Raw genomic sequence first — 17,133 nt, 5'->3', positions numbered from 1 at the left:
CGTGGGGATGTGGGGAGGGAGCCAACAGCCTCGCGAGGGGCTGCCTCGCTGCTACTGGAAAGGGAGTTGTGTCACAGGGGCTGCCACTGTGGTGTGTTTAGGGGGAAGATACTCTGGCCTGCTCATTGCAACAGTCCTGGTGAAGCAGCGGAGGTTCCCCGTCTTCAGGGCACACTGGACTGGCCACAGGATGATGCAGAACAGGATGATGATCAGCGCAGAGAGGAGGACTATGCGTTTCCAGTCATCGCACATGTCGCAGCGGGACAGCCTCCCAGCTAACCCCGTCGGGGGGGCCTCTGAACTTTCTGGCTTGCTCATGGCGACGTCAATGGAGATACACGAGTCTGGATTCTCCGGGTCGTCAGATGCCTGACGGCAGCAGAGCTTGGTCCCTTCCATCCAGAGCACCTTCTCCTGCTGGAGTTCAGGAGGCAGCGTGGCAAGGAGCTCCTTGCTGGTCTCGAGTGCTGGGGCACCTTCCAGAGGGATGCTGGTCAGCTGCCTGCAGAAGGGGCAGGGGAGCTGGTCCTCTGCTTGGTTTGGGGGCAGCCCTGTGCTCAGGCGGGCCACACACTCCAGGCAGAAAACATGGGAGCACTGGAGCAGCTTGGGCGTCTTGAAGGTGTTGTCATAGGTGTTGAAGCAAATGGAACACTCGACGGGGGAGGTTGGCTTCGGAGACGTTGGGTTCGGAGAGCCTGGCTTGTCGGTTGGGGATCTCGCCTTCCTCTTGCCATCTCCTGGGGAGGTGACAACAATGGGGCTGATGGGGATGGGGATTTCACTTGGAGATGCAGGGACTGGGCTGGTGGGAGAGGCTGGCGTGTTGGAGTGCCACAGCTGCGTGAAGCACGACATGACGGTGCCCGGGGAAATAAATAGAGCCCTGGGAGACTCTAGAAGAGAAGAAAAGCACAGCCTTCATTTTAAACAATGTGAAGACACCCATCACCAGACCTATGTTTAACCCCTTAAAAGGAACAAAGAGCAAGTTCATGACTTCCACTGCATCCTGAGCTTGGAGTAGATCCCTGCTAGAGGTGAGAACGACACAGGTAGCCTGTTCGAAGCTGCATTCCGAAGGTAAAGTCAAACATCCTGCAAAGAAGCAAGCAACCAGCAGAGATCCACCGTCCAGCCAAAGCCTTTTCACCAGAACCACCACGGCGTTATAGATGGGTGCAGTCTCTCCCCATACATGCCTCCCTCTGGGCAGAAAATACACAACAAAAACCTACCCCAGGTGGTGCTCCCCGACACCTGAGCAGGGAGGAGAGCAGAAGACTCCATGAGGTCAAGTAGGGACCTCGCTATGGCAGTCTATTAGTCTGGGAGGCACTCAGATATTATGGTGGCAGCATGGGCAAGGCCTAAGAGACAGACAATACTATTCAGTTGTGGAGGTAGCAGGGAGGGGGGGGCAATCTCTTCTCTTTGGTCAGAGCTTTGTGCCTTGAATCGTGGTTCTGCACGCTGCCGAGCAGGCAAGCGAGGCACCAGCCAGCAATCCGCCTGGTTTTGTCTCCCCACGGTGGGAGCTGAACCCCCTCATGTCACAGGAGAACCCAAGGGAGGTGAGGAAACATTGTCATCTTGCAAAGTTTCTTCCATCCTTGGCCGCAAGCAGCACAAGAAGCATCTCTGTCTTGTCACCATGACACAGCAAGAAAAGCAATGTTGGAGGAAACGGCCCCGCGGTGCCAGCGCCAGGGGAATTCTCCACTGCTTCCTTGTAGCTCTGATTTCCCTGGGGAAACACAGTTCTTCCCTGTCCTCAGCCCCTGAGCCTTGCTGTGTGCTGCCCTGTGCTCTCTGCTTTGTTGTGGTGGGCAGGCAGGAGCCTGGAGTTGAACGGCTAATATGCCAATTTTAGCAAATTGGTTTATAACTTACTCCAGCCGTTTGAGCAACGTCAGTCTTACCTTGAATTTGAGTTATCTAGGCTAGACCTGCAGCTTCACCTGCACTCTGATACTCGGACTTTTCAGCTACTGAGCACTTTTACCTGAAAGCAAGTGTTTAGCTGGAGGAAATTCCCAGCAACAGCCCAGATGCCGTATGCCTGGGGAGCATTTTTTTAGGATGTGTCACTGAACTAGCTAGGCTTGATTCTTTGTGTTGGGAGATTTACCGATGACAAGCTAGAAATGTTCAGATTGCTGCTGTAATTATAGGTCTCCAGTCAATCCAGCAATGGCTCACCAGCATGGGCTAGAGACTCCACGTCTCAACAGAAAAGGCTAATTTAAGGTATCAGAAAGACCACGTATTCCTCACCTCGCACAAAAAAATTCTGCATTATTTAGGTATGAAGCATTCTCCTCTCTCCCATCACAGCTATTATTGCCAGAGCTGAAACCAACTTTAAAAGCCTTCCTTCTTTTTCTTCTCTTACTCTAAATAAATTTCAGTGAAGCCTCTCCTCAAGTTACGTTTTCAGTCACAGACTAGCTGCACTTTTCAGCAACTTGTAATGTTGGGGGTTTTTTAATGGTGGTGTTTTTTTTTTTTTTTTCTGGCTATAGATCACTGTGCATGTGTGAGCACAATCTGGCAGATGCTGATGAATTACAAATCTAAGCCCAAATTGGCACAGAGATGAGGGAAACCCCTGGTGGGGTTTTTTTTGTACTAAATCTTGTTTTGCAAAACTCCATCCTCTGTCCCCAGTTCTTTACAGTCCCTCAGCTTGGAGTGTGTCAGAAATTAGGAGCAGCAGAACCGGTGGCAGAAGGTAACCTCAGAAAGAGAGAGCCTTTGCTTACGCAAACAGTAATTTCATAACCTGCGTGAAAACGCTGTTCTGTTGGGGTTTTTACTGGTTTGTAATACAACAGCTATAGCAACAGCAGTATCTTGACAGTAAACTTGAGGAAGTTTACTCACAACAGTTGCTTTTAAATGAAAATAAAAGCTTTTGCCCACATTTTCCCTTTTGCTAAAGATGACCGTGATGCTACAGACGCTTGGCAGTTTTAATAAATTCAGAGCCTACTTATTTTTATCAACATCTTGGTATTATGTGGCCCCTTGATCAAACGTGACCCAGGTAGCTGACTTAAACTGGGAAGATGTGACGAGAAGGGCACAGAGCCGAAGCGTGGGAAAGACAGTTCGAATTCCTTCTCAGCCTCGGCCTGCTGCTTGTGCCTTTTGGTGTGTTTGCCATAGTGCTGATGCTCAGAAAGTTAAATTGGGTTTGGGCAGCAGCTAACACGGGGACTGAGACTTCTCCTGGGCACTAAAGGAGAGCCTGTCACTAAAGCAGGAGAGTCCCAGTGCAGACATGCAGTGTGGAGTCTTGGTAGAATTAGTTAGGGCTTGGAGGCTTTGTTTGTTTTTCTCATTTGTTTTTGTTTTGTTTTGTTTTGTTTTTTCACTCCACAATCGTAATTTTTTTTTTTTTATATAAGGTAATACCTTCAATTATTCAGGCCTCCATGGTCACACTGCATTTCCTCAGCCCCTGCAGCTCTTTACCTTGTTTTCTTAGCTGTTTTCCCCTGGCTTTCCAGAAACTTTGGGAACATCACTAAATAACTAAACCATTCAGGAGAGACACTTAAACTCAGATTTAAAACTAAGTAGTTAAGTACTTTTTACTTCCCAACAAGTTCTAGAAAACTTATTTCCACGCCATAAAACCAGATAAAAGAGAACATGCAGTTAAGATAGTGGCCAACACTGTTCTGTAATATGATTCCCTAATGGTATCTTTAACTCAGAACAACTGAATACACAGCGAGTTAAGAGGTGTACAGCAGATTAAAGGCTATAAATACCTGTTCAGAGTGCTGTTTAGAAGGAGAAAAGCATGTTCTGGGCGCTTGATTTCTACCCCTGAAGAGTCTTCTCTCCAGAGGATAGTCTTAGGCTGATGGTCTTTTGTATTTATAAGCTGCCTCCTGGTATTCGAGCTCCCCGGTAGCTTCCCGAGTTGTTTCCAAGCACGGTAGGTTTGGCAAGACAAGTAACCTCTAACAGCTCCCCGTGCACAAGTGGCCCTGCCGCTGTAATTCAAGTATCTTTTATACCTTCCTGTCCAGAGGTGACTTACCTGCTCCACCTGCCTTTCCCCATCACCACTGAATCACTCCGTTGGCTGCGAGCGCGCTCCCGCTCCGGCCGGTTTCTGTGACAAACAGGGCAGGCTGGAATGCTCCTGATAAGGGGCAGCGCTGCAAGGACACCTGCCTGCCTCTGCTCTAGGGAAGCAATGGGAGAAATGTTCATTTCTGCTTCAGACTCCTTTCTGGGAAATTCTCACCGTTCTTCAACTAGCTTTGAGGTTTTTTTTCATTACTCTTCCTAACCTGGTCCTGTTTGTGCAGATGTACCGGCCACGTTTTCACAGGGCAGCAAATCCTATTTCGGGACACCTAAAAACAGCAGTTATTGTTCTCTTGGTTCTTCGTGAAGGACAAATAATTTGAAAGCGCCTTAGATTAACAGCAGAAACAAGATTCTGACAGTCGAATTTCTTGTGATTCGCTGAGAAAAAAAATGTTGCAATCCAGAATAAGTTTGAAAGCCCGAAAGCTGTTTATAAATTAATCTAACCACTCCACACAATTATATGTCTGCTTCAAGCACCTATACAATTGTTCAAAATAATACTGTCTGGATTGTCACGGAGAAGGAATTTTATTCTTCGCAGCTTTTGGTAGTAATTGACATAGAGAAATATTACTCAACCTGCAAACCTTTTGTGGTTCAAAGGACATCAGTCCATGATCCAGGAAAAAGAACATTTACACTCCTGTGCCGATAAGGAAACAATTGGGTGGGGAAAGTAACAGACAAACATTCAAATTTTAGTCTAGTTCCTATTTGTTGCAAATACTACTTTTCTTTGTTCCGTTTCTCAAAAACAACACAAGATGGTCTGTAGAGCTTTTTTGGATGGTATCAGGAAATCCCTTCTTAAAAAATGGTTGAGAAACTTCACTCTAAAAATGTAGGGAACTGCATTCATCTCTTGGGACGGGGAAGTGTCTGAATCCTGTAGAATTTAGTGACACTCACTCAGATACTTTGGCTTTCACATTCCTCTACTTCAGGTCAAACTGTTCAGTTCTAGTGAGCTGACATCCAAAAGGAGGCTTTTAAGAGTAAGAGAAGCATGTTGAAATTATGACAGTTTTAGGGTTAAAACTAAGGTTAACTGATCCTTCCACAGCTAGAAGGATCTGGTCTAGAGTGTAGTTCCTCCAGTGGATTCACAGTGAGCTCCGTGGCTGACTCTAGAAGACAAACCCCTCAGTGGAGAATGCAGGTTAAGACTAAACTGCCCCAGTTCTGCATCTTGGTGGTGTAACTCCCTCAGTGGAGGGCGGGTATCCCATAGGAGTAACGATCCCCACGATACCAGCACGGGGTACTCCCCATCTATTTATGTTGCTGTTCAGGGATGAGTGAGGCTGGGAGCAAACCCTCTCTCCAGCTGACAAAGCAGGATGTTTGATGAATGGATGCAAATCAGATTTTTTAAAGTCTTGCTCACTTAGTCACTTGCGTAAGCACTGTGAAAACCGGGCTCAAAATTAATGACGTTTCGGTAACATATTGGGCTGTGTTACGTTTGGTAACACGCTGAGGAACAGAAGTCCTTGGTTTGGGTTTACCTGAGACCCTCTCCCCTGACTAGTGGAGCAACACTTTTGGGTCGTGCTCTAAAGACAGACGTAGGACATTTTAAGCCCTTTACCCACTGGCAGGACCAGGATTGCTGAGTTTCAGAGTTTCGGTGTTTCTGAGACCGACTCCCCATCAGCCTCGAGCTGACCGCTTTGAGTCCAGCCCAGAAGCTGGGAGCCTGGGGCAAACTGGGCCGCCCCAGACGTACCCACACACTCCTCCCTCGGCAAGGGTATACTGGGAGGGCCAGGCAATGACTGTGCCGAGCCCCAGCACCATACTGGGATGACGATCAGGGCTTGGCTTCCAAAAGTGAGTGGGAGGCTCGCTGTTATTTTTATCTTCTGTGTGGAGGAATAGACTGAGCATGTCAGGGCTGGGTGGATCCCAGAGGATTGGGAGCAATCAGTTGTGGGAGCACGTACTTTGGTGTTTGCACTTAAAGGAACGGTGGTACTAAGTAGAAACAGTTACTTTATTAATACTGTTATTTCCTTTAACTTGCATTACACGTGCACACCTCAGGTGCTTCTCCAAAGTATTCTCTGTGTACAGGTGTGGGGGCAGGCAAACAGCCGTCTGAAAATACTGGTTCTAAATTGATTTTTGCTAAGTCATGCAGGAATGAAGATGATGTGACTGGAGCACTGAGCTGAGATGAAGAAGATGCATCTCCCTTGTATAAGCACTATGACCTTGAGCAAAACAATTTCCACAGGCTTCTGTGGTTCATTTCCTAAATAAATAAATTAGATAAATGAAATAAAATTAAGAAAAGGAATTATAAACTTTCCTTTTTGGTCACAGCCTTTGTCTGGATTGTGTATTTAGATGGGAACCTGTGAGGGATGGGTGCTGCCTAGTACTTAGGGCTGGTCAGAGTGGTTCCAGCCAGAGACCCAATGTCAGATCCCACCTGCAGCAAATAACTGTGATTGAAACATTTCAATTGTCGGACCCTCCCCATCCTCACCTGTCCATATTTACCAGCACCAGTAACCAGTTCTATCTCCTCCAGGACTGTGGGTGAAGTGATGAGATCTTCTAAAGGGTATGTATTCTTTTCAGGGGCTTGTAACGAAAAAGATTATTTTTAACAGCAACTACCAACTGGCTTAGGACATCACCATTTAAAAACTTGCAAGACAGGCTCCTTAGTGTGAAGAGAAGCAAAGTATACTGCAGAGTAATAAAACCAGACTGCTCATTATAGCTTTAGGCTGTTTCCTTGGCTTGTGTTTACCTCCACCACTGCTCAAGTATATAACTCTTACCATTCTCTGTGTAGGTCATCTCAGTAGATAAACTAAAGCTACCAAAAAAAGGTGGGTGGAAAGAAAAAGAAAAAGCAATGAGCAATAAGCTTCCTTTGATTTTTGTTCTCCATTTAAGGCTAGCTTGTTTCTCATTTTTAGGTACCACTTAGCACATCTGGGAGTGTTACCTTTTTGTTCACGTTTTGGGTGTTGTTTACATCTCTGATATATTGTGCTACATTCTAAGGGCGTATATAACGCCTGGGAGGGATTTAAAAGACCTTTAGGGCTGAGAGAAACCCAAGGGAGCAGTTGCTACAGAAGCACAAAAGTGTCAAGAGCCAGACTGCTTCAGACTCAGCCTTTGCAGGACGAAACTCCAACGTATGTGGTGTTATTCCTGTTACTCAGCTGATGGAGCTGCCCCTTACTTTCAAGGGGAAAAACTAAGGGGATGGCTTAGGACAGGTGTGCTGGTTTTAACTGGGTGAGAACAAGCCTTGTCTAAATCAAACACCCTTGTGCAACATGGAACAGAAGTTTCTGGAGGGTTAAATGCTCACAGGAGGAGGATACTGCGTAGGCTATGATTTTTCTGTTAGCTCACAAATTCACGTGCCTGCTCCCAGGCTACTGAAAGCCAGTGAAAATATACATATGCACTCACACACCTCAGCTTCTGTGACTTGTGGCGCAGGTCCAGCTGAGTAGCTGAGCCCTCCACATTACGCTGTTATCACCTGTTAATCAGATGCAGAAAAAGTGGTGAAACCCAGCGCTGCCTGAGTTTTCCTGGCAAACAATTCTTTGGCCTCGACCTTAGCATCACTTTTTGATCCTGCAGCGTTCCTCAGAGTCAGAAGGCCTGGTGCTCTATACAATTAATTCTCCAGGGTGGTAAACAGCACCATTAAGTGATGTTTCCCATGCTAACTCATGGAGCCCTTTTATTTGTCTGGCTTCACGTGCAGCTAGCTGCCTAACCAGGTGTTTGCTGTGAAGTTTTATCATTGTTGCAGTAGTTTGCACCTACGGCTAGACTGGGCTATTTAAATTCCAAACTATGTATTATGTACTGTCAGGAAAGAGCCTTGGTGAGTCATCAGATAAGCTAGACAGGAACTCACTGTGGGATACTTCTAATATAATTATATTTTATCCATCTCTAACTGTCTCTATCAGACAATGTCAAGACACTTCACAGACATAGTGAACTGAGCCTTCTAAAAACTATGTTTATCAAGGACGTTCCCTCATTTTACAGCTGGGGAAGTTTTGTGCTGCATGAGAAGGCCAGAAAACATCGAGAAATGCTGCCGTGACCTCTGTGCAAGCAGCAATGCCTGGACGAGTTGTGCCCCTTAGCAGGGCAGAGTGGCTTGCCAGAGGGGAGAGAGAAGAATTTAAACAGGTGGTGAAGTGGGAAGCACCATGAGAGTTGTGTATTACTGATAGATGTCCACTAAGACAGCTTGATACAGATTTAGAAGAAAAACTGCTCGTGGTAGAGTCACAGATTGTGCCCCTCAGGTGACTCCTGTTCTCTAAATGATGCCAGTCTTTACTGACTAGTAAAGCCCGAGTTCTGGAACCATGTGCCTCGAGTTTAATCTCGTTCTAACACTGGAACCACCTGGCACCTAACTTTGCCCTGTTCTTCACTTCCTGTAGTTACCAGGAAAGCGCCATGATTAGATAACCATTACAAAGTGCAGATGCAACATAGCAATTTTCCTGATACTCATGTGACTATTACTCTTCAGCACCTTGAGGCTGTATGATTCAGCCACTCGCGGCTAGATTCACGAATAGCAAGAATAGCATCCATTCCCTGGACATAAGGTCAAGTCTTTTTTTCTAGCCCATTATTTCTGAAGGAGTAAGTGTCCTGAACCAATGGCTAAACGGTGGTCTGTAAATCAGTGGTGATCCATGATACCGTGCCTAGGAGATTGTTGGCTTTCCAAATGTCTATGCTGCTTCTACAGCGGCTTGCAAGGAAAGTTTGATATCAACAATCATAAACAGTGACTCAAAGGAAGAGTAAATCCCACCAGAATTAAGATTCTTTGAAGTATTCAGTGAGCGTGGCTGTTCTTTCAGTTACGTTGATACCCACAATGCAGCCCATAAAATGAGTGGGCCTAGCTGAAGGTTGTTAGATGTTTCCAAGAACTCCTTTTGATATTGTAGGTGGCTCAAGTGCAGCTGGAGTTGTGATGCAGTGCATGGGAACCAACATAATTACTCCTGGAACACAAACGGGATGCTCTTCCCATGGGCCAGTAAGGTAGCTGCTGTTGTTGTCAGCCCTAGAAGAGGTTACCCAGAGGCAGCTACAGTCATGGCATGTTGCTGATGAAGGAGACTCAGCAGGACTAAAGGAGATGGCGATAGAAGCAGGGTGAAGGGCAATGTTAACAAGCTCTCACCAGCACATCGTTAATTGCTCTCATGACTGTCCCTCGGAGGCCGTGTTCCGGCAGTGTTACTCACTTCCCGGCCTGGTGTGGTGACATAATGAACCTGGGAAACGAGCTGTGATGTCAGAGCAGAGGAGTGAATGTCTGCGGGGACATCCTGCTTCTCCTCTCCAGTGACTTTTCCTTCCATCTCCTGGCTGATTCCCCCTTCCACGCATGAACTGTGCTTAGCTCAACTTGTATCTCCACAGCATCTGAGCAGCAGGACAGAGGCCTCACCCCACGGTGGGGGTTGTTTGCACTCATCAGAGCACACGAGGCAGGAGGGAGCTGCAGGGATGCCAATGCATCTGACCAGGGATGTTTTCTGGTACACCAGCCCTGAATTCCAGCGCGTGGCTCCCCACCACATCACTACAATCAGGGTCTGATGGTGGTGGTGAGGGACGGGGTTCTCTGTGGTGTCTGTGGTTAAGTGCTCGCACCCTGAGAGTTCTCTGCTAACACTGATCTTTTTGGGTTATAAATAGCACTTTCTGAGTTGATCCCTTTTGCTTTCTTCACCCTGCAGGAGCCCACCAACTACAGAAGGACGAGGTGATCAACACACGCTCTCAGCAATGACCAGGGACAGGCATGGCCCTAAGCTCTCTCTTCCTCTGCCATGTTCTCCCCACCCCCAAGGATGAACCAGCAGTCTTCCTTCCCTTATCCCCACAGCTGTAATCCCACAGTCCCTATGTATGACCCGACACTTCTCCATGAAGCTCAGCAAAGCAAGGAGAACGGAGGGCACGGTGACCTCTGTCACATCCAGCTGTGGGAAGGACACATCCCATCCTGGGCTCAGTGGCACAGTATTTCTCCTGCACCGAGCAAGCACAGGACTCCACCTACTGTCTCATTCCCTTTCCCATCCCAGAAACTTAATTATCCCTGAGCCATATCATAGTCCTAAAACTCTGCAGTGGGCAAATGTTTCTTACCTTTTTCTTTCTATTTTTTTTTTCTTTCTACAAAGCCCCATAGAGAAATTGTTCCTTTTTTGCCCTCTACCTACCCAACACAGAAGTGACAGATGTGATGAATAAACTTAGGACATGCCATTGTATTTGTGACATGCCATTTTAAAATCCTGATCAATTTATATCCATATTTTACATATGGTATCTATCGTTGCTTTTCATTCCTTGAGTTTCTGAAGTACTGATAGAGCTGATCTTCTCCAGACAGTGGTTGAATGCTTTTTCAAGTGTGACCAGTGGCTGGTGCATAATAGGTTTAGTTCTTGTAATTATATGTGCAGTTGGATATTCCTTTGTGTTATTAACATATACAGTTAATCATTCAGCTGCTTAAGGGACTATAGGATAATATCCCAGATGTGACACTGGCTAGAAATACAGCAAGAAAAATATCTTCATGAGTTGTCCATGCTGAACAGAGCAATTTATACTTCAATCCTAAAGAATGTGGTGGGACAGATGCAACGGATCTTGTTTACAATCTATTTACAACGGATTTGTAAATACACCAGTAGATGCAGAGATGTAAACCAAGTTCCAGTAAGATAAGGCAAAATGAAAAGCAGTCAGTGTTGGCACAAGGGTAAAATGTCCTTCTAGTGCACCAGATAATTTATAACCATTACCCTTATATGGAGATATAAAAAGAACATAAGGATGTTCTTTGTGCCTTCATAAAAGTTTAATTTATAACTTCATCCCTGGGTCTGGTTCTGTCCCCAAACGCTTTCTGACATATGGATCTGAGCTGGAGAGACACTCTCATGCTCGGCGTTCCAGCAAGAGACATCATTTCAGTTAATGATTCAAAGGGAAAGAGCAATCATGAGTGATGTCTTTTTAATATATTTCTATTATTTTCCATATACATATTTATTATGCTATTTTAGCAAAGTAGGACACTAGAGCCCTTTGCAGCTCTTGCCTCAGGCTCCAAGTCACTTGGTGTTCACTCTAGGGACTGGTGGAGTCACAAAAGCTGGTGTTTCGTAAGTGTGTGACTAGAGAGAACAAAAATAGGGGATAATTCACAAGACCTTCAGTGGATACAAGTGGGTTTTACACTGGGCCGCTCTGGAGTGCCCCAGTATGCTCACAATGGCTGACGACCCGGGGGTCAGAGGAGCAGGCAGACACGTGAGCAGCCTTGGTGTCTCCTGGGGCAGCTTTCTTGCCCTCAGTGCACACGCTCACACGTGCACACAGTTGCCCAGATAAATGCTGCTCTCATTCTGGTTACATCATCCTGCCATGGTCTTTATACACCGCATCCTCTAAATTATATGCCCTGCATCCTTCGCTCGGCACTTCGCACAGCGCTTCCCACCGGTGCCTTTCACTTCTGGCATAACAACAATATTCCAGTGTAATCACGGCACAGGAACTCTGTCTGTCCCATGGAAGCGGGAACTTGGAAGTGGGTTGTAGGATTTGGCCCTCTGCAAGTAATGGAAAGGCAGAATCCTTTATGCATGCGATAAAGCACAGAGGAACATTACAATATTTGTACTCACAGTGCAAACCTTTTTCCATCTGTTAATACAGATATTAACTCTAGTTTACGTACAAAATGCAAATGTTTATGGGGTTTTTTTAATCACTTCCTTCAAGCCTAATCCTGTGCTAAACAACAACTACTTACAGTGAGTTCAGTGGAAACTGAGGATGCTCAGCAGCTTCCAGGAGCAGACCTTCAGCTCTCATAAATTCAGCATCATGCCCTGCCACTCATTCTGAGCAAAAAAAACTACACTCCAGCGGAAGAATGGAATCTTTTGAAATATAATTGCTGCATATTCTCCATGGAAAATCGATATCTAGTTAGAAGGATGAAAGACTAAGTTCTAGATCGTGGATCTGAGGTAGCAAATTCCCAGAGACCTGATTCTGAATTCAGATTTCAAGGATGTCTCATGGTTGTACAGGCCTCAAGATACTACATCAACTCCATGCCTTAGAGTTTCCTCCTATCACTACTCCATCTCTGTGAAATACATCAGTGAAGACATTTAATCTCGCTTGCTTAGCTTTAGACCTTCTGTGAAAGGGAAATATCAGAACAGATACGTTGACTGAACTCATGGCCTCCAGCCTTCCCACAATTAGTCTGTGTCGCAGGTTTCCCATCCCTATGTCTGGGCCTTCTCCCAGGTACGGAATTACCCAGGCAACGTCCCCCTGAAAGGTTCTGACATGACCCTGGAAGGTCAACACCTGGATTTACTTAGTCCCCAAGTAAATAGTTCTCACTGATCAGAACATGAAGTGAGAGAAGAGCTCCTCTGGAGGGACTTTGATGTATTTTTAATGTACCTAATGCAGACAGTGAGTGTTCTAGCAATGGATATGATATTAACAGCTAAACTAATTGTGTACCAATTTGCTTTTCCTAAGTGCAGTCTTAAATGTTAGTACAATCAACATGGAATAAATAATTAAGTTTCTCGAATCCTTCTTGCCATTCTTGCTAATGATCAATATTTATGATATAAAATTATAATTTTTTTGAAGAGCAGCAAGCTTTGCTGGGTCTCCTGAGTGCCTTTCTTTTCCACACCTTGTTCTTCCTGACCTGGGAACAGCCTAAGTTAAGTCTTAACACAGTTTTCACTAGGGAAATAAATATTGTCTATGATGCAGGTGTCAGGAGAGGACAGGTCTGTGTTATAAAAGGGCCTCTGATCAAAACTGACATCAGGGAGACAGAGATGAGGAAAAAATCTAGGAAGGTCTCAGTGAGCTGTGACAATGATGACAAAAAAATGGAGAAGAAAACAAAGAAGCATATGTCAACTGCTTTGCAGGTTGTGAGACGCATTACAAACTCATCGGTTCTGTATTTCTTCAGATGTGTGGCATAATAAATGTGGCTCAGTCCTTCATGCCATGCATAAACCAGCTCTTGAAAGTGTGGCTCCAGCGCTAAAGGGGTTAGTTCATGGCTCCAGTACTGGTCCAGTAATGGACATACTGGCCAGGCTAAATGACTGCTTTATTAACACTGTTCAGTCCAGATAGAGAAGGATTCGCAAAAATTTAAAAACCTCTACAACCAGTTGCTGCTCTTTTCCTTCCCTGACCTGAAAATGATTGGGATAATATTCAGTGGCAACTTTCTTGAGTTGCAATTTAGATTAAACCTAACATTTCAAATTAATACCCAAAGGCAAACTGGTACATCAATGACTATTCATATTAACTTTATTGCACTCTCTTTACAGAGGGGAAGGCAAATACTGACAGGTCTGGCGTCTCTGAAGGGAAATGGGAATCTTGCCACTTCAGTTTCTCAAACATAAGGAAGATTTGTCTTTCCATTTCTTGCTTTTTTGCTATTATCTACAATCAAGAATTCTGCAACAAAAGATGTGGTGGCAATTTTTTGCTATATACTTTTTATTTTGTGCATCATTCATATTTATTTTAAATGTTCTCGAGACAGTTCAAATGACATACTGCTGCTTTCCTCACCCAGCGATACCTACTCCTTTCATGTTTCAAACGTAGTGCGAGCACAATGCTGAGTTGATGGAAGAATTATAGTCCTGGAAACAGATTGCAATGTCATAAAAATAAGATCTTGTTGCCTGATCAGTGGGATAGATAGTGCTGCACCACTTACAAACTGAGTCACTTTAGAAAAAGACAGATGAAGCATCTACAGAAGAGACAGGTCATCTCCATGGTTTTTCTTTTAAGCTACGGAACATCCTACTTAGTCTTATTATTAGTAACAAAGAGAGAGTGAAGTAGTTTTTATTTTTGTAACTGGGCTGCTCACAGGTGGTGAGCTATAAAACCCAGAGAAAGCCTTGGCTGGTCCCTGTAGTATTTACAGTGAAAAAGGAAGGAAAAGAAAAGCTGTTCAATGCATAAGCCAAGAGCTCAAACACGACAGGCTCCAAGCATATTTTCTTTAGGAAATTGCTTTTTGTGTGGAGCACTTCAGAGATTTTGATCCCGTGCTCACCTGCCCAAAGCACCCACCCCCAGGAAACAAAAATGCAACGGATTTCATTCCGCTTTTTTGTTTCTAACAAGATGCGGCCAGTTGTAAGAGTTCTTCAAGCCTACACCGTCAACCGTGCGCTGAGGCACTTTGCTGCTGCCCTAAAGATGTCATTCTGAGCGTGGTGGCTTCCAGCAAGCAGGAGATCACAAGGGCCATACGCTAATAGTGGAGAGAAGGGATTTTACAGCCCTGAGTGGTGTCTGGAGAATTGCTGGTTCCTCTGCTCACGTCCTGTAAGGATGCACATTCCATGCTGGCTTTCCAGCCCTGCAGAATCAGCTGCTGCCTCATCTCTGCCGTGCCCCCAGGTGATGGGGAAGGAACACCATGGTAGGGAAGGAGGAGCAGACTGGTTTAGGGATCTGGGTTCCCAGTGCTGGTGATGGGTGCACTGTGTAGGATGGGAACAAACCCCCCAGGGTGCCTGTGCTCTCCAGACCCTCCATGGAGCCCCCACGGAGCCACGGCCTTGGGCACAGAAGAGCTTGGCAGAGCCATGATGAGAACATACCTTCCCCCTCACTCATCCCATCCTCAGTTGTTCAGACAAAAATGCTAAAAATTACATGAGGATGAGCATTCCGTTTCATTCTCTGAAGGGTTAAACACACGTTTTCATAAACTGGCAGATGAATTCCTTGATGTTTTTATTGCATTATACTGATTTGCCATATTCTTATTTCTGCTTTTCCCTGGGCCTAGTTATTTACTTTTCCTTGTGGAATCTTTATCAACGTTCAGATATTCATAGAACATTTTTTGTTTGTTTTATTTATTTGTATTTACTGTGAACAAAGTAATATTTAAATACAGGTGCATGCGGAGATGACATGTTGCTTCTGAATTCAGAAAACTGGAGGTATAGAATGAGAGAGTTAGTAGCTGTTAAATAAAAGAGAAGGGGGAAAAGAGAAATAATTGTGTATTTTCCTTAATATAACGCAAGCATAGCGTTAAAAGAATTCCAGATCAGAGATCCAATTAACAAGTTCCTGAAGGTGTGCCCACTGAGTAGGTGTTCATTTGGGAAGGCCAGAGTACAAATAGGAAAGCCCAATGCTAGGAAGGGTTTTTTTCTTCTTTCTTTTGTGTCTTTTGCTTTCATGAACTGAAGACAGGACAGTGCTGATCAAGCGCTGGAAGATTAAATTGAAGAAAGTGAGTTGTAATTATAATTTTGATGTCTGTTAATATCTTACCTGACAGGCTGTGAACTGCAGGATGGAAGCTGGTGGTAAATTCTATTTTATGGACGCTACGTCACTCAGCAAAGTCTTATGAAAGATAGCACAAGGTTGTAATGACTGACTCTTCAAGCAGAATTTCCTTTCTAGTATGTGTATTGTGTAGCTAAACCTAGTGAACAGGTTATTTTCTATAAGCCTCTCTTGCCATAAGCTGAAATAACTTAAATCAAAATATAAGTTTTAAAGCTAGAAATGAATTTCTCTTATTTTTCAAGACAACAGCTTAAAGCTGACTTTGTGGTAGAGTGGGAATGCAAAAGTGAGATTTTTGTAGGGAGAGGTAATAGCTTTTTCTAGATAAATTCTGTTAAGCTTTTAGCTGTGAAAATAGCTGAAAGAAAATTGCTCTGAGCTTTAATGGAGACATCCAGAGATACAGATCTGAGGCTGAGTGTCATGTGCTGCTGTTCTCAAAAACTATGAGAATCACTTACTTTCATGAAAGCAATAAAAAAAAAAAAAATCCTTCCTCTTTCTGCAGCTACATGCATGCCTTTTGAAGTACGTTATGAATTTCCTGGATATGAGAAAGACGTTTACAAAGCATCAACCGCTTGCTCAGGAACAGAAAATGTAAGCCCCCAGGGACAGCTTAATAAATGGCAGAAACCTCATACTCCATCCTCCCGTAAGTAGGAGAACCATCAAATTACCCAGTTTCGGTGGCTTCGACAGGAGCCTCCTGGCAGGAAATCCTGTTGCGCAAATCTGTTTCCTTGTTGCTTCCTGTGCTGTAATTTTATTTATTTTTTTTTTTTTTTCAGAAACAATCCATCTCTTGAGTGCTCTGAAGGACTGAGGGAACTGAGTTTTTGCTGTGTCTTGATTTATTCTTTGCTTGACTTTTCTCTCTGGTCCTTTTGAGAAATCCTAAAGCCAAGCTTGTTCTCTCTAAGATGCTCTAGTGCACTTTCTGCTCACTCCGGAAAATTTCTAAGTATTGAATTTTGAGCTGATTTTTCTGTGACTCAGCAACTGAGTCCTCTGTGAACGGAGCACAGATGTGGAAGAGGCGCTGATAAAGGAGGAGTGCCTTGAATGTGACAGTGCGAAAGGCAGTGAGAAAATGCGGGAGCTCACATCAGCCCAGATAAAGAAGTTCTTCAGGGGAGCAGAGCAGATTTTCCTCACAGCTTTTGAAGTTGTGTTGCTGCTCTGATAATTGCTCAGATGTGCCTGGGATGCCCGAGGCTCCTTTCTTTGATGCAAAAGGAAAGATGAGTTGTTTCTATATATGCGACCATATACTTCAGGTTGAAAGGACTGTGATATTTTCTGTTTGAGCATGTATACACATACGTAAAGATAGCTATAAAAAACAATATATATGTGTATTTTATAAATATATATTTTTTTAAAGTTGCTATCTACCGAATCATTGCTCTAAGTAACTGCCGGGGAAGTAAAAATACTCATGTGGCAAATATATGTCCACCTTGTTTAATAGTTGTATTCTCCAATAGCCCAAGCTCCCTGGAGAGCAGTGACTTTGGTGGTACACTGAGTGCACTGGTTGTATTGAACAGTATT

At 44.5% G+C, this 17,133-nt stretch overlaps 1 protein-coding gene across 3 annotated transcripts; it reads right to left on the bottom strand.

The window, feature by feature from the left end:
* Positions 1-43: 43 nt before the first annotated feature.
* RNF223 (ring finger protein 223) lies at positions 44-4,138 on the bottom strand. 3 transcript variants are annotated; one of them, XM_074924816.1, is made up of 2 exons: positions 4,061-4,138; positions 44-899 (listed from the first exon to the last, which is right to left on the bottom strand). In XM_074924816.1, exon 2 carries the CDS (start codon positions 859-861, stop codon positions 52-54), a length of 810 nt encoding a protein of 269 aa, XP_074780917.1. In that variant the 5' UTR covers positions 862-899; positions 4,061-4,138; the 3' UTR covers positions 44-51. The 3 variants fall into 3 exon arrangements, with proteins under 3 accessions (XP_074780917.1, XP_074780918.1, XP_074780916.1); XM_074924817.1 differs by lacking the exon at positions 4,061-4,138 and adding an exon at positions 3,786-3,930; XM_074924815.1 differs by lacking the exon at positions 4,061-4,138 and adding an exon at positions 1,242-1,293.
* Between the last annotated feature and the right edge of the window lie 12,995 nt (positions 4,139-17,133).

The sequence above is a fragment of the Athene noctua genome, chromosome 22, assembly GCF_965140245.1.
Source record: "Athene noctua chromosome 22, bAthNoc1.hap1.1, whole genome shotgun sequence".
Taxonomy (NCBI): domain Eukaryota; kingdom Metazoa; phylum Chordata; class Aves; order Strigiformes; family Strigidae; genus Athene; species Athene noctua.
This window is presented reverse-complemented; position numbering and strand designations above follow the sequence as displayed.